At 35.8% G+C, this 24,812-nt stretch overlaps 1 protein-coding gene across 3 annotated transcripts in view; it reads left to right on the top strand.

The window, feature by feature from the left end:
• PDE1A (phosphodiesterase 1A) overlaps nt 1-20,978 on the top strand; it is a 358,722-nt gene extending 337,744 nt beyond the window's left edge. For all 3 annotated transcript variants that reach the window (XM_036859052.1, XM_036859050.1, XM_036859051.1), the window contains 2 exons: nt 16,459-16,575; nt 18,499-20,978. In XM_036859052.1, the coding sequence (XP_036714947.1) occupies nt 16,459-16,532 (74 nt within the window). In that variant the 3' untranslated portion in view covers nt 16,533-16,575; nt 18,499-20,978. The remainder of the gene's footprint in view (nt 1-16,458; nt 16,576-18,498) is intronic.
• Nucleotides 20,979-24,812: the final 3,834 nt, after the last annotated feature.

The following is a 24,812-nucleotide window of genomic DNA, read 5'->3' as shown; positions in this document are numbered from 1 at the left end:
TTTTAGCCCAAGCATCACACCCAAACCAGTTACACAGCAGTACTTTCACTCCCACAGACCTGTATCACTCTGCACTCTGATCTCCTAGAGCTTTGCTAGACTTTTTTTGCTTTATTTGGCAGCAATCCCTGTTAGTCCCTAATAGTGCACCTCACTCTTACGTCTATTGCTTAGAGAAAATAAAAATAGATTTTTTGAAAAGAACAAAAACATGCCATGTTACTTTGTATTGAATTACTTTAAAAGGTTATGTTTATAAATATTTGTTCACAAAATATTTCAGTTACTCCTTTCCATTATCTTTTAATAAAACATAATGCATTTATTTATTTATTTATTTTTATTTTTTTGGTTGTGTTGGCTCTTTTGTTGCTGCACGCAGGCTCTCTCTAGTTGCAGCAAGCAGGGGCCACTCTTCGTTGCCATGAGCAGGCTTCTCATTGCGTGGCTTCTCCTGTTGTGGAGCACGGGCTCCAGGCATGCGGGCTTCAGTAGTCCTGGCGCATGGGCTCAGTAGTCGTGGCTCACAGGCTCTAGAGCACAGGCTCAGTAGTTGTGGCGCATGGGCCCAGCTGCTCCGTGGCATGTGGGATCTTCCCGCACAGGGATCGAACCCATGTCCCCTGCATTGGCAGGTGGACTCTTAACCACTGTGCCACCAGGGAAGTCCCCAAACATAATGCATTTTATGTTACAACTCCTAAACTCCCAGGACTGTGAATCTTAAGCATATTTTTGAGAAAATATTTGCATACTTTTATATTTCAGAAGAGACAAGTAATCAAACAGAGAAGCAAAGCCTTTCAGAGATAAAAACTAGAGCTCACTCATTTTCTAATTATGGTTCAAAAATGTAATTTAACAGTTTAAATGAGATCTTGATACTAATTTTTAAATCATATTTTAAATTATTAGTAAATTAAATTATATATTCTATTATATATTTATTGTATTGTTCCTATTTCTAATTTAATCTCTTCAGCTAGCAATCTACATTATATTATTAGTGCAGTAGAGCAGAAATATGCATTTGATGGAATGGAACATTTGGAAGATCAGAGTTATAAAGTTCTAAGAGGTGGCATCCACCAAAGTCGCTTAACCCTAGAAGAGCTTAAGTGACAGTTCACACAATGAGTACGTGCTTGTGTGTTATTCATTCATTCACTCGCTCATTTATTGTAAAGGTATTACTCAATAGTTTTCAACCCTGTCAGCATATTAGCATCATCGGGACTACTTTATTTTTTAAAAGTTCTGCATGGCTTATCTCCAGTTCACAGAAGTAGGTCAAAAATAGAACACTTTTGTGCATTTAAATGAATGCAGAGGACATGAAAGGGAGAGCAGGAAATTTGATCAGCTCATGGTCAAGACAAGCCAAGTACAGATTAGGATCTGAGCCAGCTTCACCCTGGCAAGCTGTACTCAGAAAACAGAAGTACGTACCTTGATGATGCTGTCCCTTAAAATATCTGTGTTGGGTCACATGTTCCTACCCTGGAACATTTGCCTTCTCCTGGAAAAGTCAGTGGACTTTCTCTCTACCTTTATCCTTGTTCTTTCCTCCTCATGGAATGCACTTTTTGCACCCCCTCCTGCACTTTGCTTACTAAAATCCTACCTATCTTCCAAAACTTCATTAAAATGCCTTCTCCAAGAAGCCTATCACTTACATAATAAGCATAGCCATCTTATTCGTACTGCAGTTGGAATACTTACGTTCTGCCTTGCAAGTCCCAGAATGGGAAGAGAAAAATGTATTCACAAGGGGTGTACCAAAATCAGTGTTGGTATAGGAGTGGGATTGGGGGAGATTTAGAATATGATTCCAATTACACATGCCTTAAGATTCTGACATTTCCCTTTGGAGATGTGCACCCTCCTCCACCCAATGAGAACCACTGCATATGATGAGATATTACAATCAGAATGTGCTACACATGCTAAAACTACAGAGTCTGACAAAATATTGAGAACTACTAATGAGGTCATTCCAAAAATATTTACAGAGGCCTACTGTGTGCAAAACAAATGCCTGTAGATTTTTTTGAGAGCTGAACTCATGGGATGTTCAGCTTTAGATCTTTGATGGTTCCTGCTCATGGCTGGGTAAGAGTTCTGTCACTGTTGAGTAGGGAAGAGTTGACTTGATTCTAGGGAAGTCTCATTTTAATGGTGAATTCATATAAATGAAATGGTATTAGCCACTATATTGTACCATATTTTTCTCTGTTAGCTAAAAGATCTAAAATAAATCTACAGATAAATGGCAAAAGAGAAAACTAAATGTGGGGGGACATTCCCCCAAAGCTCCTCGCTTTCTTCAATGCCTGCACTTGCTACATTTTCAGGCACCCAAAACCTGGTCCCTAGCTCTAATTCTACTTTTCAATAAACTGCAATAAATAAGTATAAGAGCTCACAGGACTTTTGTCGCCTCTGAAAACTCTGGGGTAAGGAGTGTGACAGTGGATATTTGAGGAGTGGAGGAGCTGGCAATGGGGAAGCGAGTTGTGGACAGAATGCTGCACTGTTGAGCAGAGATGATGGGGGCAGAGGAAGACTGAAGAGTTGGGGCATGAGGTAGGGAACAGCTCTTTGAGACAGTTCTCCCTCTCAGGTCCTACTCTCCTCCAGCAAGTGTAACCAGACTTTGTACCCAGAATTTGACTGAGTCCTTCACATAGCTCACACTCAGCTAGGTTCATGACTTTGTCAGTTTCCCCCAATAATAAACTCAGTTCCAAGTACATTGGAAGATTTATTGTCTTAACATTATGCTGCAGAGCAAAATTTAAATCATCATTTGTCACCACTCACCTCTGTTCTCGCTCCAAAACCTCTAATCTTTCATTTCTCTTGACTTCAGATCTCTCCTCTCTTTCCTCTCTCTGCCTCTAAAATCCCCTCAGTTGCACAGAGCAGTTTAGTTCTGGCCTCAAATTTAATCCATTCAACAAAACAAAAGCCTAACAATTGGCCTAAAATGATATCTACAGTTGTTCAAGCATGCTTTGGAATCTCTGGAATGATCATGGTTTGGTTATTATTTTCACCTTCATTAAAATTCTTATAAAAATTTTAATTTTCTACTACCATCAGGATATTTTTTAAAAACTTCATCACTGAACCTACAACCTACCTTTGTAATAAGAAAATCATCATCTGAGTTACTGATAAGATAGATGCTTTCTTATTTTTAACATAATTTATTTGAAATTATTGAATACATAATAATATAGTCAAACAGATTTATTTAAAATCATTTATCGATAGAAAACCTTATAGATTTTCTCAAAAGGAAACAAAAGTTTTCTAAAAATAGGTCTTGTATCACTGCTTCAAAAATAAAAAAACTAAACTGGAAGTCTTTCCCACCAGAAGTAAAGGAAACGTTTAAAATTGATGAAAAGCATTAAAATTTTAAAAGATCAAATTTACATTATAATTAGCATAACATTTTAATAGATTGTGATAAGTTCACTAATTAAATCTTATATGTTGTTATTTGTATTTGAACTATCTTAAAATGCAGTATTGTGTATTACGTATAATAAGTGATTTTTGTAATTATGTTGGTATTAATGCTAAACAGAATGCAAATTCATATTCCACTAAGTACATATTTATTTGCCAGGCAATGTGCTGGGTTCTGTCACAGTCATTATCCTATTTAATTAGCCAAACAACTTTATGATGTAGGTATTATCACCATTTACCACTGTGAAAACTGAGGTCTAGGGGAGGTAAGTAAGCCACCCAAATCAAAGGTTTGCACATGTGCTACAAATGAATCTTTCTTATTTCTTTTCACAGTTTCATGTAATACACTGAAAATAGCAACATGCTAGGAGCAAACCCATAAAGAGGAAAAAATTTCTTTGAAACCTTACTCAAGACTAGCATAATTGCTTTATCAAACCTTCTGTCTAATCCCAACATAACTGATCCTATGAGCTTTCAAATATTCAAGTTATATCTTATAGACATTATTCTTTTAAAATGTTGAAAACTTATGAATTTGGGAGTGAAATTTTACAGCATTTATTGATTTGCCCATTGGTCATTTATACAAACATTTATTATAGCAAATCTACAAGGGAAGAATTGTAGTCTGATAAAACTGAGGCTCAATGAAGCTAAATTATTGTTCTAAATTCACACAATCAGTCTTTGAAAAGGCTGGGATTTGTGCCTAGTTTGCGTGAATTCAAAGCCAGTAACCTTCTGGATAGTTTCTAGACCATCTTCTAGAAGTTATTTGTGACTGGTTCGTTTATTTACATTTTCCAAACTATCCCAGAGCAGAAGGCTTGCTGGAACTGTTTGTTGATGAACTTGTAACAATTGCAGAACTTAGGGGCATTTTAAATGATATTTCTCCAGTGTGTGTGAATTCCTCACCTATATTTGCATGGACAATAAAGCTTGGGAAGAATGTGAAGAGGCAGGCTTGCTTTCCCTAGTGATTATTGGTCGGCTCAGTGATGATGAAGAAATGTTTTCCCCGAGGGTGGGAGGACTGCAACAAGCAGAAATCTGGGCTGGTAAGAAGATGAGTGGAAGGAAGAGGTGGTCCTTACTCAACTTGGAAGTGAAGGTGGTCTCTGAAGCTGACTTATCTTGGGGCAACTTTGAGATTTTATTCATAGTTGGAGGTAGTCAGGATATAAGAAGTTATTTCCAGAAGATTCTACTGCTCCTCTCCATCCATCTTATTTTGGTGATCATTTTGCAGTGTATACACATATTGAATTATTATGTTACATACCCGAAACTAATATATAAACTAATATATATGTAAATTATACCTCACTTAAAAAAATACACCCTATTAGATTCTGAGAGTGTCTACTTTAGTTGAAATCAACTAGAATTGAGCTCCCCGGGAATCCAGGCTTTTTAGGCAACAATTCAAATGCAGAAAAAAATAAATTGAATTAGAAAAAAGAGGAATCATCTCAGGATCACCACTGATGAATAAAAAAATTCACAAAAGTTTTCAGGAACAAAATAAAATATATTAAAAATTAAGAAAAATGTATCAACTATATTTATCTTGATAATTTTACCACAATAATTCCTACAAACATGGCTGATTATAAATGCTGATTACAATTTAGTTTTTCACAACTTTTTTTTATAGCCTATTCTCTAGATTGTTAAAATAAGTACCTTTTTTTTCAGAAGCAAAAACCAGTTCACAGAAATGTTAACTGATCAGTAAACATCTTTAAGTAAAACCTCATGCATGGTAACAGCTCTAATTTGACCAAAAGACCTGGAGATTTCAGTCTACTTGCCGGAAATCTATGGGGCCCTGTGAGAGAAAGGTGATCCATTTCTGCAGATTGTTTAATTGGTGTCGCAAACCACATAAGTAACAGCTACAAAATCCTTGGTTGACCTGGCTCAGCTGCTATGACAACATCAGCATCTTTATGTTTTCAAATACCTGTTTAAGTGGCATTTTGTAGCATTTCTCTTTACTAACATGGTGAGTGTCAATAAATTTTCTTTGAGCAGCTAATCCCTAATTTTTTCATTTCTGCAATAAAGTTTATCCATACATTTTCACTTTGGATGTCCCCTTTCCAAAACACCAAAAAGGTAATGTGACTTTCATAAACTTAATTTATCTTTTATATTAATTCTATCATTTGTCTTGCTGAGCAAATTCTTTAATAATTTTCTGCCATTAAAAAATGATTTATAAAAGTTTTAAGGGACAGATATCTTTGAAAAAATGTCTATATTTTAGTAAGTGTGAACAGCAGGGGAAAAATGGCTTAATATATTGTTTTATGTGAGATTTGAGAATGACTTGTCCAATGTATAATTCAGTTTAAGGTTAGCCAAGGTATTTTCCTCCTGAAAAGTTTATTTTTTTGAGAATTGTTCTTCTACCCCTTCTTTACTGTGATCCCCTAATAGTTGACCTAATGGTTATGGTACTAGACTAGTAGGAACACCCCAATAACTAATTAGCTGAGACTGGCCGGTGTCTAATATTGAAGAATGTATTTTCACAAAGTTTATTTATTCTTACTCTCTGGCTCTGCCTTCAGGAAAAAAAAGAAAAAAAAAAGGCTATCATTTACCAATCAGATGTAATTTCAAAGATAAGGCAGCTAATTATACTGAGGAAAGACAGAAAAACATAGCAGGTATTAAATTACACCTAAGAAGGCTGCATAGTATAGATTATAGAACCCTGGAAGTGGACTACTTTATTTGATCCTGTTCCCATCACTTATTTGCTATGTAATCAAACAAGTTATTTAATCTGTTTCAGTTTGCTGATTTCTAAAGTGAGGATCATAAAAATAGCTGCTGTGAGAATTAAATGAGTAAATACATGTCAAGTTTTTAGAATTTAGTGTTTTCTACTATAATTCTTATTATTCTCCTGCGCTCACATATATGCCTCCAAACTATATGGAGATCTTATAGAAGGCTTCCTTAAAGAAATATACTGTGGAAAAACACTACCTGCTCATAAAAATGTTGATATGAGTTTATGCTCATGAGAAAATATGCAGTGGATCAATTCCATCAATCAACTGAATGAATTGCTGTACGGTAAGTTGATCGTAACTCTTCTATCAACTTTCATTCTTAGCTTAATCCATCAAGATAGCCTATAGAGTATATCTCCCAAATATCTCTCAGATCCATACAGTTTTCTGCATGAGTGAATGAAGGAATGGAATTGGCTTATTCTGGATAGCTGGTAGAGTTACCCAATTTATAGAGCTGAAATAAACCACCTTTATCTAAATACTTTCTGTTGAGGACTCTGCCACTTAAGATACTTGCCTTTACTTTTTCTTGGCATAGAACCCTTTAGGAAAAGAGAACAATTCTAAAAAAGAGTATTCTGTAGACCTAAATGCTCTCAAAAAGAAGAAATTTTAGCTAATCCAGCAAATTTGGTTTGTGGCAATTCACTTCTTTCCCAAAAGAATATTTTACCATCGTAGTTATTATCCCCTAAAGTATGCCTAGATTTAGACCTTCTATACAGCCCAAACTTTTCAGTTCTGAGTTTACTCCTTCTAGGACTGTTGTTCATACTTTGCATAACATAATTTTCCCTTGTTAACTATAGGAATCTAGGAAATTCCCAGAAATCATGCAAAAAATGTTTATAGCTGAAGTCTTTGACCTTTCTTAGATATATTTAATTCCTCCGAAGAAATTATGAAAAATGAAGGGGAAAGGAAAAGTGATCCAAGAAATCTCTTCAGGTGAGGGTTAGTATATAAGCCCTCTAGGGAAAATGATGAAAACCTTCAAGAATCTGATGCTCAAACTTTATTTCTATATCATTCTTCAAAACCCAAGATAGGCTAATTTTTAGCAAAACAACTTGTAGTGAATGATCTTTGAAGACTTGGACTAATTGTGATTTGTATCAGGAAACTTTTGTGAAGGTTAAGAGAGAAGTTCAGCACAAGAACCCACACAATAATATTATCTCATTACTCTGGACATGGGATTCTTTCAGAAGGGGTCTATGTTTCCATATCACCCTTCCATCTGGACTAAGCTTCTGTGCAGGTCTGTTGGTTACAGAAAACCCAGAGTCATCAGTAAGAAATAGAAATCTCATCAAATAAAAGAAGTTCAACAAAAATAAGGCAATAGTTTTGATGTTTTCTTCGATGTAGAGGTAGTAGAGCACCTACAATTTATTTTAAATGAGTTCATCATGAGAATAATCCTGTTGTATTAGCCATTATAGATTAGAGATAGCACTGCTCCCACAACCCTGGCTAAATGTTGTAGATTAGTAAAGTGCTTTGTGACTAATTGCTTAAAGTGCTTTTATTTTAAAGCATGGATTTACAATTTATAAAGGAGTACTGTAATACAAGTATTGCATACATGACCAAGAGAAGCAATTTATTCCACTACTAACTTCAATAACTATAAGTAAATAAGGCTCTCTCCACACCTTTCTTCAAAATAGCCCCTCAGCATAACCAGCGTAAGTCAGACAGGAACATGTACAAAGGAGAGAAAAAATAGCATGGAAGGCATTTTGTAAGAACACTAGTCTTTCTCATTCCAGGTTAAAGGATAGATGATTATGTGAGATTGATTTCTATTTTGGCTGATTCTTAGACCTTAATTAATGTAGTTACCAACTAAGCCCTCTAAGATTTGGTGACTAAAGCTGAATAAGATGGACAAAACAATTAATTGTTTGGGAATTTGGTATCACCAAGTCAATTTAGTTTATGCATTTGTCAAACAATATGTATAGAATATCATCAGGGACATCTAAAGCCTCCTAGAATTTTAGATTATGCATGCCCCCAATATTTTATGAATCTTTTTTCTGTAGTAAGTACCTACTTGCTGAAAATTATGTATTCAACTTGATGAAGATTTTAAGTGGTTTTTGTCTCCAAGGGGAAAATGATGAACAAATTCAAAGGAGACATACTTTCCTGATTCTTTCTTCTCTCACCTTCCCTAGATGGAAACTCATACCAAAAAAAAGTGCTCTCTCCACTGAAGAATTTGATCATAAGCACTAAAAAATTAGTAATTTGTGATGTTTGCTGTCTTAGATTAGAAACAATTCATTGCTCTTGCTATGCATGAATATGCAAGGTAAACAGTGCGTGCAGTTTGCGATCCCTAAGATCTAGAGTGGTTGGTTGGCTATGGAATTGCAGGATGGCTAGTCAGAAATCATCGAGACAAAAATGATGGTGGAGTTTTCACATTTACACCTTTTGATTTTTTTAAGCATAGATGTTTACCTCAGTCATATATTTATGCTGGATTTTAAATTGAATAACTTCTCATTATTCCTGGAGTCAGAAATTTCTATTATTTCTTCTCCACGGTATGAGAACATGGCAAGAGAACATCTGGGTCCTTCTTGCAGCCCTTCACTTTGAAATCCTCCTGAGTATAGGCCTGTGTGGGTCTTGGGATTTGAGTCTTTCTTAGCCTGTCTCCTACTGCAGGTGTTACTACAGGAAGTAATAGTAAAAAGTGAGTTTTGTTTTGTAGGGAGGGCTGCTTACTATCAAACTACTCATTCTTCTCTGAAAAACTGAATTTTGAATTTTAGTAGCTTGTCAGAACAGGAAGATTAAAAATGCCATGTTTTTTCAACTTGAATCTTTGCAATTGCATTTCTCCAGGCAACACAAAATGCATTCACTCTTTCAGATCCAATAGAAACTTGCCCCTTTGGGTCAGGGTGTTAGTACTAGGTGACCAAACTATTCAGGTTAGTACATTGAGGTTGAAGGCTCAGCTCTGCTCCTTAGATGGTGTGTGATCTCGGGCAATAGAAATTGTTGGCAGGATTAAATGATAAAATATAAGAAGCACCTGGCATAGTTCTTGGCACATGGTAACTATTCCCTTAATATTAACTACTGTTTTTGCTGTTGCTGCTAATATTATTAATAGTAATAAACTTTGCAATTTTTACTCATTAATCTATATTCTTTCTAACAGATCACTTATGATTTAATAAATCAATATGTAACAGCATATTCATGTTAAAATACATGTAGACAGATTATAATAAGATTTTGAAATTTAAAGTTGTTTATGTATTGTATCCTTTTTAAAGGTTTTATGTAAAGATCTACAGTCTAAAATCTGATCACACCTTCTTCACGTCCATGTTTGGACCCATTTTAAAACACAAGAGCTCAGAACCTTATGGAAAATTGTAGGCCAGAGATTGTGGATAAGTGGGAAGATATATCATGTACATGCCTCATTGATTTTTCTTTCTGACATTATTAAAATTGAGCAATTTGAGAAATAATTTTCTGATAGTAGTAGCATTATGTTATAAAATCTCACGTTGAAAGTAGAACTTTCAACTATTTTTTTAACTTTCAAATTGAGTAGAATTGGTGACAAAGCAGTAAAATCAAGAATTGATCTTTTTAGTAGTTACCTAGAGCCACTAAACATGAATGATACTCTATTCTACATGTATAGGAGAGTGAGAATTAATGGCTTATGTTTAGAACAATAACCCTCAGGTTTTTTGCAGGATTATCTATCATTAAAACAAGTTCAGTTATGTTCAGTATTCTCCATTTAGGCACAAAAGTAGGTTTACATATTGACATACTTAAACATTTTTACTGAAAGCAATTGAAATCTTTTTTTTTCTTAATCTAGCTTTAAATACAAAACCCAATTAACTAGAATACTAAAAGCAAAGCCAAAGTGTTTCTATCATTTTACAATTTTTTTCCAAGTTTTAACTTTTAAAACTAGTTTAGATTACCTAAAATTAGTACTCTTTATGTATTTTTTTGCTTATAAAAGATAAAGAAAATGTGAATTTTTGCTGCACTTCTCAGATTCAATTTTCATCCCATCTTTTCCCTGATTGAGAAAGTAGAGAAGACCCATACTGCCACTCACGTTAAATTGGTTCTAAGAACCAAATCTTAAAATTTCCACAACCATTCCCACCACTCTTTACAGCAGACAAAGTATGATTTGAGGGGCCTTCATTTCACTACCCTAGACCTTCTTTCTCCATTGCTACCCTCCCAACTTCCCTACCTTCAAAGACAATCAATGCCCTTACTTTCTTACCATCTCCCTGCCACCAGAGACTGCTTAAAAAAAGATCTGTGATTCAATCAGACAAATTCCATCTGAGAATAAGAGCATTTCAATAGGTGTGAGAGCTTTCCTCTAAAAGAATGACACTGAAGGAGAAACCATTACTTTAGTCAGTGGGCAGGAACTCTGAGTCAAGTTTTTGCAACTGGGCTTCACTTCCTCCTTGGCGCATCTTTTTCTTTCCAATCTGCTGCCTTTGCTCATATTCCATTCCGCTCTTCCATCTCACCTCCTCACTCCCCTCATCAGGAGAATATTCCTATCCTCATGCCACCAAAACACATACATCCTATAGACCCAGTTTTACACTGAACTCTTTTAAGAAGACATCTCACTACCTCTCTTCATTGTTTAAACTCTAGTTTCTATGGAACTTTAAGACTTCTGGCTGTTTAATGTGCTATTTGCTCCCCAAGTGGAGTGAAATGTTACAGAATGGCAGATGAATATACATAGAGATCGTGCATTCATTTTCCACAGATCACCTTTGATCATCTCTGTGCAGAACTCACCACATCTTTAGGTGCTTAATACATGTGTATTGGGATTCATTCACATTGCTAATGTGAATCGGTGTGTTTTGTACTGCTTTAGTTGACCAAAAAATAATCTGGCCATTTCTTGATTTGTATCTTATATAACACTTTATGAAATAAGGCATGACTTCCTCTAACTTTACAGGGTTGAAACTAGCACATTTGGAAAGAGGTGGAATTTTTCTTCAGCAGCCTCACCTCTTTTTTTCTTCTCATCTCTCTTGGTATTTAGTGTTCACTCCTTCCTTTGCTTACTGTTACCTTCATGCACACAGCAAAATTTATTCTCAGGCAGAAAATACACAACAGATTCCTCTCGAGAGGCATTTAAATGAAGAGTATTTTCTCCTGATGTGAAGATTTCTTATTCCCAACCTACAAGGCAAATCATATTATACAGATGTCAAAACACCGTTTAGAATCAGAAGCTCCAATTTATCCGACATTACGTTTCTCCAGTGACTATAACTTTCAATCCTAGATCATCAATTCTTTCTAGTTATTGGCAACATAAGCTACACAAATGGACCAAAAATAGAACTGAATCAACCTAGACAGATCTGCCTGTGTGAGGAAATACTGCTATACATAGCAAAGGTAATGTTTTTCTTATGAAGAAATGATAATGCAGTATAACTCAGAACTAGTATTTCTGCTGAAAAGACTACACAAACCAATTTTTGCCAAGTATTTTTCAAACACTATTTGCTGCTTCTACTAAATATGGAAAATTAACTGGAGTATTTTTTAAGGGATAATATGGGGGTCTGTCTCCCAAACTCTCCCAGGCCATGGTGCCTTGGAGTAGTCAGTCATTCCTTCTGATCGTGTGTTCCTCATTTCTAAAATGGAAATTATGGTGATAGTTTTACTACTCCATGCAGGGATTGTTGGGTCAGATAAGTGAGAAATGTATGAGGGCAAATATAAACCATTAAATTAAATCAATTATTGTGTTTATAGAAGAAATTATCTTTTTGTTAATTATGAATTCTACATGTTAGGAAAACACAACAAGCGCATCAAATCGTATATCTTGGATATTACTATTTAGGACAAAACTAATCTTTGAAAAGAGAATAGATTTAAAGTTGTGTGAAGAAAAATATTAGTAACTAATAGAATAAATGGCATATAGATATGGCAGAAATGGTGAAGATGGTATGCAAATAATTGTAGTTTGGGAAATGGTGAAGCTAGAGGGCAAGATTCTGGTTGGACTTTGTCAGAGAGATTCAGCCACTAGACAGCCTTGAAACCTTGGGCAGATGACTTAACCTACGTATCAGTTTCTACACTTTGCCATGAAGATTCAGGTAATTAAGATAAGTGAAGCACTTAAAATGGTGCCCGCCACCTAGCAGTTGTTCACAAAGTGTTATTACTGATATATTTTCAATTGTATAATAATTTATCCTAGCAGATTATTTTTTAAATACTAGTTCAACAAGACCATAATTGGACAGCTGGAGTCTCTAATACCCAGCTGATCGTGTGCCTTACATTATTCCCTGCAAGTATTATTTATATCATCTACAAAGCTAACATACTATGATTCTAATATAATAATAGTGAGCTCAAATTGCAGGCTAAGATTTAGATTAGCTAAATTTAAAGGATTTCTGTTTATTTGTGTAGATCTGCCCCTCCTATGACCTCTATCCCCTCCTTGCACCCCTCTGATTTTACACTGTGTTTATAAAGCAAAAACCATATTTCCATCATTTTACAAATTACTTTTTTCAAATTTCAACATTTAGATGAACACCTAAAAGCTCTTTGAGATGAACAGAATTATCCAAGTTTCCCTACTTTCACTGCCTTTTCCCTGGCTATCAACCAAGCTTCTATGCACCTGCTTTGAACAAACCCATTGCATTCATTCCTAAGGTGTAGCTTCCTATGTATGGGAACTTGCAAATCTCTTCAGTAAAATGAAATTCCTAGGTCACTATGGGTCTTGTTGAAATAATAGTGACTTAAAAGCCAATCATTTTTACTTCAGGTTATCTATTTGTGATCTACACTGAAGGAAATCACTTGATTATTCTGGGCCTGTTTCTTACCCATAAAATAAAGTTAGGCTAGATCAAAGGTTTTAACCCAGGTTATATAGATAGAGCCTGTACACTTGGAGAGTGATTTTTTTACTAACCTTTAACTAAAATTTAGGATTTCCTTCATGTGCAGGCAAAAATACACAGAGTAACATTTGGGGTATTTGTGTTTGTCACCAATAGAAATCATCAATATTTTCATAACATATTTAAATTCATGGGGATACCTTGAAGTATTATTTGATATTATTATTTCAAAATTACTCAGCTGACAGACCTGCAGCTAGACCTTGTTATTTAACTCATTGATAAAGAAGCACATATATTACTGTTTAACATGTTAAGGATTACTTTAAGATGTTGATAATTGTATTTTAATAAAAATGAAGTTCCTTGTAATCCCATGTATTTCATTTCATTTATTTATGAATTTTACTTTAAGGAGGTCATAGGTTTCATCAGACTAAAAGAGGGGACTCTGATTCAAAAATGTTTGGAACCTTGGATTATAGGGATGCTTCTCAAGAAGGTCTTTTACACAAACCACTCTTGGGTCGTGAAGATTATCTAAGATGATCTGTAATGAATTGAAAAATGCAAATCCGTTCTTCTTTTCTGTCAGAATGATATATCAGAATGATATGGCTTTCTTTTTTTGTTAAAGCCTAAGCGTTACTTTCAAGTAACCCTTCCAAGTAACCCTTTTTTATGAAAGCCTAAGGGTTACTTCCAAGTAATCCAAGTTAGTTGTAAAGGCTTCTACAACTAAAGATTTATTAACTAAAAGTAATGTGATTTGAATTTGAATTTGCTAATTCAGTATTTTCCTAAGCATTCTGGCTGCCATGCGATTGATTGGCAATGTTGTGTACCTGCCCCTGAAAACACCTGGAATTTTACAGTTTCAAAGAATATATTTTTTTTCCAGTGCTACAAAAATCTTGTCTTGAGTTGGTCATAGTTTTAAATTGCTACTTCTCTAATTGCATGTATGGAATTACTCTTGGATGTAGTCTACGTAACATTTAGGGATTTGTTTTTTGTAATTGCTGCATTTTAACCATTTGCTATTTTGCTCCTCTTCCACTGTTTTGTTATTGGTGAGTTCTTTATCCACTAGAAGTAAGAGCATTCGATTATTGGTAAAGCTCAGTGTCCTTTGTCCATTGTAAAAGATTCTCAAAAATTTTGAGAAACAGAGAATTAATTACTTATATTCCTTTCTTTCTAATTGAATCTATTTTTTTCCACTCTGTTCTGTTCTGTTCTATTCTAGTCTATTTTGTTCTGTTATAATCTAGTTATAAGTAACACGATATTAAATCAGAAGTTTAAGCCAAGACTAGATGATAAATGTCAGAAACAAATTGACCTGGGAAGCAGAAATTTCACAGACGATCCAAAAGTCAATAATAGGATGCTTGTAACCTTCGCCCAATGCAAACAATTGAAAGGGCCAGGTTGTTGATGGTTAGAATAGGATTTGTGAGGAAGATTTCTTTAATGAGTTCTCTGCTATTGGGAAAGATGTAGAAATGCTTCCCTCTTCACCTCAGATCAAAGGAAGATAGCTTCACCCTTGGAGAGCTTGAAGTTAGGGGGATATTGGGAATGGAATCTAGTTCTTATGTGAGAGGTCTAAAAGGTTAGAAGGTGACAGATAAGCCAAAGGAGAGGAAGCTGTATAGGTTTCAGCCTTTTCTCAAGTAATTTATAGGAATAAAGGCCTAGTGAATGTTCTATGTGAACCAAGTGTAACCTACCTATATTTGTAAGCATGACGGGACCTCAGGAAACAGAAGCTGGAGATGTACCAACAAATTTCCAGGGGCTGTGGACCTTGTAAAGGAACCAGAGTTTCATATGTCCATACCAAGGGTGTGCGAAGTCTCCAGCCATGGTCTTGGCAGGAGGTCCCTGGAGAGCCCATGAATGTGCTCACAGAATAGAGTCAGCTCTAAACACCTGCCTGGTCTAGTGAGTGCAAAGCCATCCTACAGTAGTACTAGTCAAAGAGGAACTTTGCTGCTATTCTTAGTCTTCTTCTCTCCCTTGCTCCAGCTCAGGAGTCCAAGGTAGCCAGTTGAGGGAGGGCAAACAAGAAGTGAAAGAAACATCAATCATGCCCTCCCCCCATCACCACCCTTTCTAAGCTCTGCAACAAACCCAAGGTTGGGAAGAAATTTTATCTTTGTTTTAAGATTGATGTGTGTTATACGTGACCAGACCTAAGACACCGGCATTTTAATGTTATCACACGATGTTTTTATTATCTAAGAATGATTGGAAAAGTCCTGATACTCTCTGAAAGATTGAACTTGGGACAGAAGATAAGTTTCTCCCACTGAATATATTTTAAAGAGAAAGTAAGGGACAAAATAATTTTGCTTTGTGATAATACTCCCTAAGTTCTATATGTTCACTAATTTTATAATTATGTAATTGTTGGAGAAATGATCTCAAAATCAAACTGCAAAGTTTAATTTTTAGTATATTTTCAATCAAATTTCAGATAGAGAGAACATTCTATCATATATGACTGTTTTCTGAAATATCAAGGTATTTTGAGTAATTGACTCAAAAATTAATTTCTGCTCATTTTTTAACCTTCTTATATAATAAGACTCTTTTATCTGTACATTTTGCTTCACGTTTCTATTTTTGTTAGATTCTCTGCAACCTCTCTAGAAATGTTGGAACATTTTCCATGCTAATTTTTTTCAAGGTTTATATAGAAGCTGAATGATTCTAAGATTATAAATTCCAATAGTTTGTTTTGGCAGATGATGTCTTATCTTAAACATTACATTCTCTTATGCTCATTTGTTTTAAATTCATAGCAACTAAGCAATGTGTGGTAAAAGACACTGAACATCAGAGGGTTTGTTTAAAAGAATTTGTTTCAATTAAAAATATTTGGGGAAAACATGCATAATTTTTATGTTTGATTTAATGCAGATTTAAACATGTTTCATCTGTTTCCTTTCTGTATTCCCAGATTAAATTGCAACTTTACAAATTTGTATAACCACCAGAAGATGATTTGTTATACTCTATAAATCCACAGGCTGAAAAGAAAATGTCTGGTATCTTTGGAGAAATATGCCACAGATCCATTGTAAAATCCAGTCTTCAACACTTTCCTAATTGCTTTAGTTTCCTGACCTTATTAGGTTTTTTTCTCAGACCTATTTTGTTTTTGTTTATTTGTTATTTGTTTGCTTATTTTTTAGGTGAGCCTGATCTTCATAAGAACTCAGAAGATCTAGTAAGTGCCGAAGAAAAACATGCTGAGACACATTCATAGGTTTGAAACAACTTAAAGGCTTCTGTCATTTTAAACATGAGAGGTAATTTTATTTTTTAGTTGAGAAATTTATTTCTGAAGTGGGTGGTTTGTAGAATATCATTAGAAACAAAGTTATCTTACTTAAATGTCCTCCTGGATTCTTCTTTTAAATCTCTATTTTCTGGAGCAAAACATTAACAGGTAAGCTTTAAATATTTAACTTTTAAATTTACCTTTTCAAAGGATTCTTGACTTATTCATCCATAAAAATTATATTTACTGAGGCCTTTTTGTCCTTTAAAAATAATAAGCTATATCCTATGGGGAGGTTTAATCCTGGTTTCTTCCACTATTCCATAAAAGAAATATGAATGTTTTATACCAATTTCCTTTTCTACATCATGTAGGAAATATGAATGTTTACACTGAGTGATAATAACAAAGCAAGTACATATTATGAAACAACATCAATATTTGCTAAAATCCGTGGACATTTGCATCAATGATTCCCTTTTTAAAAATTCAGCTTCTACAACCTAAGTGTCCATCAACAGATGAATGGATAAAGAAGATGTGGCACATATATACAATGGAATATAACTCAGCCATAAAAAGAAACGAAATTGAGTTATTTGTAGTGAGGTGGATGGACCTAGAGATTGTCATACAGAGTGAAGTAAGTCAGAAAGAGAAAAACAAATACCGTATGCTAACACATATATATGGAATCTTAAAAAAAAAAATGTTCTGAAGAACCCAGGGGCAGGATAGGAATAAAGACGCAGACGTAGAGAATGGACTTGAGGACACGGGGAGGGGGAAGGGTAAGCTGGGACGAAGTGAGAGAGAGGCATGGACATATATACACTACCAAATGTAAAATAGATAGCTAGTGGGAAGCAGCTGCATAGCACAGGGAGATCAGCTCGGTGCTCTGTGTCCACCTAGAGGGGTGGGATAGGGAGGGTGGGAGGGAGACCCAAGAGGGAGGAGATATGGGGATATATGTATATGTATAGCTGATTCATTTTGTTATACAGCAGAAGCTAATACACCATTGTAAAGCAATTATACTCCAATAAAGATGTTTAAAAAAAAAAATTCAGCTTCTAGGGCTCACCTTTGATCTACCAAATTACCAACTCTGGGAGTGATGCCTTAGGAATCGAATTTTTAATAATTCAGTCTATTGCTATTTCTGTACACTAAATTTGAGAACCATTGTCTTGGACCAACAGAGAAGGTGCAGGCAGTTAGAAGGGAGTTAGAAGGGAGGAATGTGTTTCTTATAGTAGAGATGTCTTAGTATCTCCTTAAAAAAAATATAAAAATGAGTCCTGCTATCTTGTCCCTTGATGGTAGGGACAAGAGAAAATGCTGCAGGTACCACGTCAAGCCTTTGAGATACTATCAGTAGCTCCTTAAATGTTGTTTTAGATATGACACAGTTAAAATGTGATTAGCTTTTAAGATGATTCATTTCTCAGTATTCTTGAGTTAGTTGTAAGACTCTTTAATTGATAATAATAGTTTCATTAATAGCAACTATCAGTGTCAGGCACTGTGATGAACATCTCATACGTATTATCTCATTTAGTCCTATCAACAATTCCAGAGTTAGTGACTGTGATTACTATTTTACATAGGAATTGTAAATAGAAATCAGGCCACAAAGTTGATGGAAATTTTAAAAACCAGCTCTGTATTAAACAATTTAAAGATATTGTCTCATATTAGCTACAGCATTTTTTCTGCATATCCTCCATCCAAACTTTAAAGATACATATACACACACATGCACGCACGCACGCACACACAGAAGAGACAGGAAGAATCCCAACTGATATAAAGAATATCTATTATCTACTGACAAATCCCTTATTTTCACAAGCTACATAAAGTCCAACATGAAATTGCCATTCAGTGATTGATGCCTATATATGACTAAAACATGATCTTCATTTTCATTTGGATTTTATTTCAGGATAATGAGAACAGCACTAAAATATCCTAAATCCTCAATTTTCCACAAACCTATATTCTCCTCTTTCAACACACACTGGGAAACAGGCCATTTTATGGACTCATATAAGAGAAGAACATAAATTCTGAACTAGTAATTCTAACCAAATAAATACACTCAAAGTTGCTACCAGAGATTTTGGCCAGTGCTTCTGCCATTGCTCTTCCTCCACAATTTGGCCTTCTTCAATCAAGCCAGAGAAATTTTTAAGACAGAAGTTGGACAGTTTTAATTTTTCATCAGTTTGAACCCAGTTATTGCATAGGCAACTATGCAATATATGTGCAGAAGATGAGGCATTTTAAAATTTTACTTTCTTGCTTTGTTTTATACAGAGTGGTGTAACTACAGTAAATTTTTCAAGATGTTAAGTAAAAGGAAAGCAAAAACAAAATTATAGAAAAATATTTTTGCAGCTCTGAGGCTATTTAGATTGTCCTTGTTATTTTAAATACATGGGAACAAAGTGAGAGCCGGGGCCGCTCAGAAGCTGTGGTTGAAGTCCTATGACAACAATGGAGCATCAGAGCCCTGGCTCTGTGACCTGATGAACTCTTCATTGTAACTCTCAAGCTGGGAAACCATAGTGAAACCTGCCCCTGAAAGCAGTGGACCAGCCTGCATCCATCCCTGTGATTTCAAAGCACTAATGCATCACCTACATGGGTGTCATCACAATGCAAGTCACACACTACCTACGATCCAAGATGACAGGAACCTCCAGCCATTGTTGGAGACAGACACTAGAACTGAGAATGGAATTTGCCTTCTGGGGTGTTGATCCCATCAGGATGTAACAAAATATATCACAGGCCAAGGGATAAGTGACAAGAAGTGTGTGTGCGTGCGTGTCTGTGTGTGTATTCAAAAATGTCTATGAAAATGGAATCCCACACTTTTCTGTACAGATAATGTTATTTGACGTGAGTTTATAATTTTACCACACAGAAACAAACTGCAACCCTTGGAGACTCTGCTTCCTTGTCATGTTTTGCCTGAGCATGTGCAGAGCCTTGCCTTTGCTCCAAACTGAAGAGCTACCTTTATTTGTTATTAGCTGACAAGAAAGGTCAAGCACAAGTAGGTGTTGTAACTTTTCACTGTACAAACTCTTCAATGATTGTGAGACTAAACAAATTTGTCTTTGTGAATGGTAGAATTGGGTGGAAAAAATTGAGGGTAGCCATCAATTAAAGAATAAAGTGAAGGTGGGTTGTCCATCCTAATGAGTTTTCCGTTGCACATGCTTCTTCCCTGGGTTCCACAATGCTAAGCAATATTTTAGAAATGGATGCAATCACAAGCTTTTAAGTCTAAGTAGTGGGATTTTATAACTCACAACTTAGATCTCTTTTCATGTGTAAGCCATATTCTATATGCATATTAGGTATGCATTTTAATTTAAGATATATTTGTGCATAGACTGTGTATAAGATGCTTTTAAATGTTCTGTGAATAAGTTCCTTAGATTTTGTTTCACCTGAAGCATATGTAGAACACAGCTAAATAATTGAATTGTATCATAGACATTATAATGCAATTGATATTTTAAATGTAAGCAGTAAAGATTGATCTATAATGATGTGTTGGGGGAAATTTATAGATATGTACATCATGGTGACTTTTTGTCCTACAATGGATTTCTTATTTCTATTTATGGAGAAACTACAACTACTGCTTTTAATGTCTTTTTTAAGGTAGCTATTTACAAGCTAGAAAATATTCTGCATTTAAGATTAGAATATGACTGTCAGGGAAGTCTAATTACTATTGTTCCTATTTGAGCCAGGTGTCTCTCAGTAAAGCTATAGAGTCTCTCAACAGAGAAATAAATTGAAACACTGCTTCTTAATTGTCATAAGAAACATGTCCACTTTGTTCCTATTAATACTTTAAGATATATAGACTATTACTAAAAAAATAGAGGAATATAATGAAGTCATTATTTTCTGTATATGGGGTTTAACCTAATTTTCCAGGTTATGTAATTTATAAAGCGCTGTGACAGAACTTCCAGGGGAGTGGAGAAAACTCGCTCCATCTCTTCAGAAGAGTTGTCACGCTATTGATGCACTTTTTTTCCCCTAATCTCCCTCCCTCACTCCCTCTTTTGCTCCTTCCCCTCCCTTCTCTCCTGCTCTCCTTTGTATCATCCTTATTCCTTCCTTCCTCTCTCTCTCTAAGACAGGCACTAACTCATGTTAATTAGCGGGAAGTCAGAGCAGAGGGTACCAGTGCCCATCCCTTCTGCCAACATCAATGTTGAATCCATCCTAAAGAGAGGGATGGATGAATTTGGCTGCTGAGCCTTAAATGGCCTGCTTTGCATTTGTATCCTCAGCTACTCAACATATATCTAACAATTTCATATGCCTTTTTATTTAGCTGGTATCTCTTTTATTTAATTTTTAACATGACGAGCTACAATTCTTGTGTTTTTATTCTGCTGTAATTCTCTGTATTTCCTATTGTATATGATTGTTAAATAAATCATACTTGAGGGAAAATATCATGAACCATTTGGTGCCTGATGTAATTCAATTTGGTGGGGCATTGAAAAGTTGGCAAAATCAGGGAAAACCAGAAGTACACCATCTTGAAAGTTGATATGAGTTCAATCAGAAAGTGATTTTTGCTCTATGAAAGAAATGTTCACTGAGCATTTATTATTGCACCTATTATTTGCATACTCCTGGCTAGATGCATGGCACATATAGGATTCTGGAAACCTGAATCTTTCCTCTAGAACTTTCCTATTTTATAAAGGAGATAATCTATACACATGAATAACTAAAATGCCACATATGAAAGTAACCAGGTGCAAGTAAAATGCACCTCCGGGTATTAAAGGAGGTCAAACCTGCCTCCATCTTCAGGGCTTCCAAGAAGACTTCTTGGAATGGATGGCACATGAGTTGATGTTTCAGTAACAAATAATAAACAAAAGCTCATATTCATTGCCTATTTTCTATGTACAGGCTCCAGGTAAACACTTAACAAATATTATCTCTAATCCTCAATAATCCAGCAAAGTGGGTATCAATATGAGTAAGGAAACGAAGTCTCAGAGAAAGAGCCTCGTCTAAAGCCATGTGGGTCTCAAGCAGCAGATTCCAGACTGGAATTGGTCCTAGAACGCTGACACCAAAGACCTCTTTTTCTTTCTACTACATCTGTGTAGAATGGGACAGAAGTGCAGTCGAAAGGACAGCTCTGTGGAGAAGGACAATGTGAATAAGGTAATACCAGAGAATAATAAAGAAGCAAAGAGTGTCAAGTCAAGGTGAAGACCTAGAGAGTTTTAATTAATGGAATTAAGAGTAATCGGCACAATATGTGTCACCTCTCAGGCTGTGTCTCTGTGATGCTAAAGCATCTGATGAAAATGTAAAAATTTATCTAGTCAGCAGATACATGACACTTAACTGAACTTTTTACTTTAAATGTGATTCCATGATAAGTTTTCACCTAATATCAAAAAGCTTTCAAAAGCCATATTTTAATTTTGAAAATAATTTAATTTTGTTTAACGTAGATATAAAACACATATTTCCTTTGGAAGCTACGTTAAGCCTTGTGTCTTCTGTTTAATTGCTTTCCTAAATATCACAAAGTTTATCCATCCTTTAGTACAAGCCTTAAACTACAATGAAAACATACATTTTAGTGTCAAAAAACAAACACCTAATGATGTCCCACATTACATACATGCAATTTCTTTGGAGGGAGTTCCAAATACTTAAGATACAAATCCCATGTATGGACCAACATGTATATTTAAAGCTCTTTTGGGGGCTATTTGTCCTTTAGTAACATTAATAAATTTCTAGGTTATTTCCTTACCAGTTGTGATGGTTGGAGAGCTTCCTTTGCATCTCAAGCTGATACGTTTTTATCTCTGATAATTAAAGATTCAGTTATTTAGTTCTTATTACAGTCTTACTACTGCATTACATTATTTTCTGACATTATCTCTTTTACTCCCTGTAACTAACTGCTCTTTGAAGATTTGTTATCCCCATCTATAGATGAGAAACCATGGCAGAAGAAGGTAAATAATTTGTGTAAGATCACACAGCTATTAAGCTGAGGACCCTGGATTCAAAGTCGGAGTGTGGCTCCCCAAACCACTAGATAGACTGTCCCTGGCCACTGTGGGAGGATCAGTCCTGTCTTCCCCACCCACTGTATCCATTATCTTCCTTTTCTAACCTTTATTCCGTCCTACGCTTTATTCTCTATCCAGGCACTTGTCCCTAAAAACTACCACTCTGAGAGGACAGAATTTCCAGTGACCAAATGCAGGGTCAGGTGTGCTTTGGTGACCAATTAAATCATGTATTATGGCAGAAAAGGTGCCTTGGATTTCTGTGGATGGAGGAATTATTTCCCATGCTTAATATGTGACCTTAAAAGTTTGCTTTTCAAATAACCACTGGTGTTCAGTCTAGAACTTTGCTACTGAAAGTGTGGTCCCTACTTGGGAACGTCTTAGAAATGAAGAATCTCAGGCCCCATCCAGAACTTTTGAACTGGAATTGGCCTTTTAAGAAGATAACTGGTTGATTTCTATACATATCACTGTTCTATGAAATAATTAAATATTATGGAGATAATCTGAAACACCCACTAAGCACTTAGAGATTAGGTTTTTTCCTGTACACTAGACAAGAGCTCCAGAGTTCATGCTTTCAACACTGTCCTACTCCCTCAAAACTAAACCAAACCAAACCCCAAGAAATTGCTGAACTGGACACAGTCTATGATTTCTCCAGTTGTTGAGAACCTTGCTATGGCATAGCACTTGGGTCAACTGAAAGTTAAGTTATATTGTTTCTATAAGCATTAAAGACCCATTTCCTTTTTTCTGCTCAAAGAGCATTGCATGGTTTAGATCTTTACCATCTCACTTGTGTTCCACATTTGGCTTCTCTGCTTCCAGCTCTTTTCACTTTTTCTTTTCTGCATACTGTTATTATATTAAATATCCTTAATTCATTCTTTGGACCTATCACTCTTCTTCTCAAAAACAGTTTCTCCCTGTCTACACCAGGGGTCAGTAAACCTTTTCTATAAAGAATCAGGAAGTAGATATTTGAGGTTTTGCAGGCCACATTGCATCACTCTTTCTCCTCTCCTTCTTTTCGTCCACCTCCTTCTTCCTCTTCATTTTCTTCTTCTTTTCTTTTTTTTACAACTCTGTAAAAATGTAAAAGCCAAACATAAAAACAATGTAAAAGCCATTCTTAACTTGGGGGATGGGAGTGGCACACAAAAACAGGCCATCTGGCAGATTTGGCCCGTGGCCCGACACCTGCTTCCTTTTCAGATCAAGGAGTTTGTACCCTAGCATGAAAGAGAGAGGTTGCTAGTGCAAGTGGCCATCATCGCTAGGAGCTCTAGCTTCCCCAGGGCCTGTGTAGCTACCCTGAGGATAAGGGAGATGATGACTTCCAGTACCCCTGTCCCCCATTCACTGCCCACAGAGCAGTTTAGCAAGGCTGACTACAGCACTGGTTCTCAACCTTTAGCAGGCATCAACATCACTTGGAGGGTCTGTTAAACTGCAGATGCTAAGCCCCACCTCTCAGAGATTCTGATGCGATAAGTCCGGGGTAGAGCCTGAAGCGATGCTGATTCTATTGGACTGGGGATCTCACTTTGAGAACCACTGACCTACATGTGAGTAAGGTTTAAACCCTTTAGCATAATACTCAAAGCCCTTCACAGTCTAACCCCAGCTATCTTTTTTGCCATGGCTTTCACTACACCACTCACTACTCCTGGATCTCTGCTATGCCTCTGCACAGGACGCCTCCTCTGCTTGGATCTTGCTGCTCCCTTTGCCATCTTTATCTGTCACTGTCCCCCCTTCCTCCAAGGACCTGAGCACATGCCAGCTCTCCCAGAAAGCCTCTTCACATCACTCTGGTCAGAACTCTCAGATCCTCTTTTCTGGATGAACACATCTCATACCCCTCCATGCTGGAACCTTGCAGCTCCCCACGTCATACGTTTGCTGCCAGATTTTAAGGTAAAGAAGCACTTAGCCTTACACATAGTAGGTATTCAGTAAATATTTTGAATAAATAAATATGAATAAATAAATGAAGGCAGGAAGGAAGTTTATTCTTGTTTGTCCTAAATGTTTGATATATGATTGAGTTAATCCTTTCAGAGAACATCTCTAGTTAATTTAGTCAAAATGAGACTCACTTTTCAAGCACTTTAGATCTACATAATTCCAAGAAACCATTTGTGTTTTTTCTCAGAGC

The sequence above is a fragment of the Balaenoptera musculus genome, chromosome 7, assembly GCF_009873245.2.
Source record: "Balaenoptera musculus isolate JJ_BM4_2016_0621 chromosome 7, mBalMus1.pri.v3, whole genome shotgun sequence".
Lineage (NCBI taxonomy): Eukaryota > Metazoa > Chordata > Mammalia > Artiodactyla > Balaenopteridae > Balaenoptera > Balaenoptera musculus.
The sequence above is the reverse complement of the archived record's forward strand: the minus strand, read 5'-3'. Positions and strand labels throughout refer to the sequence as shown.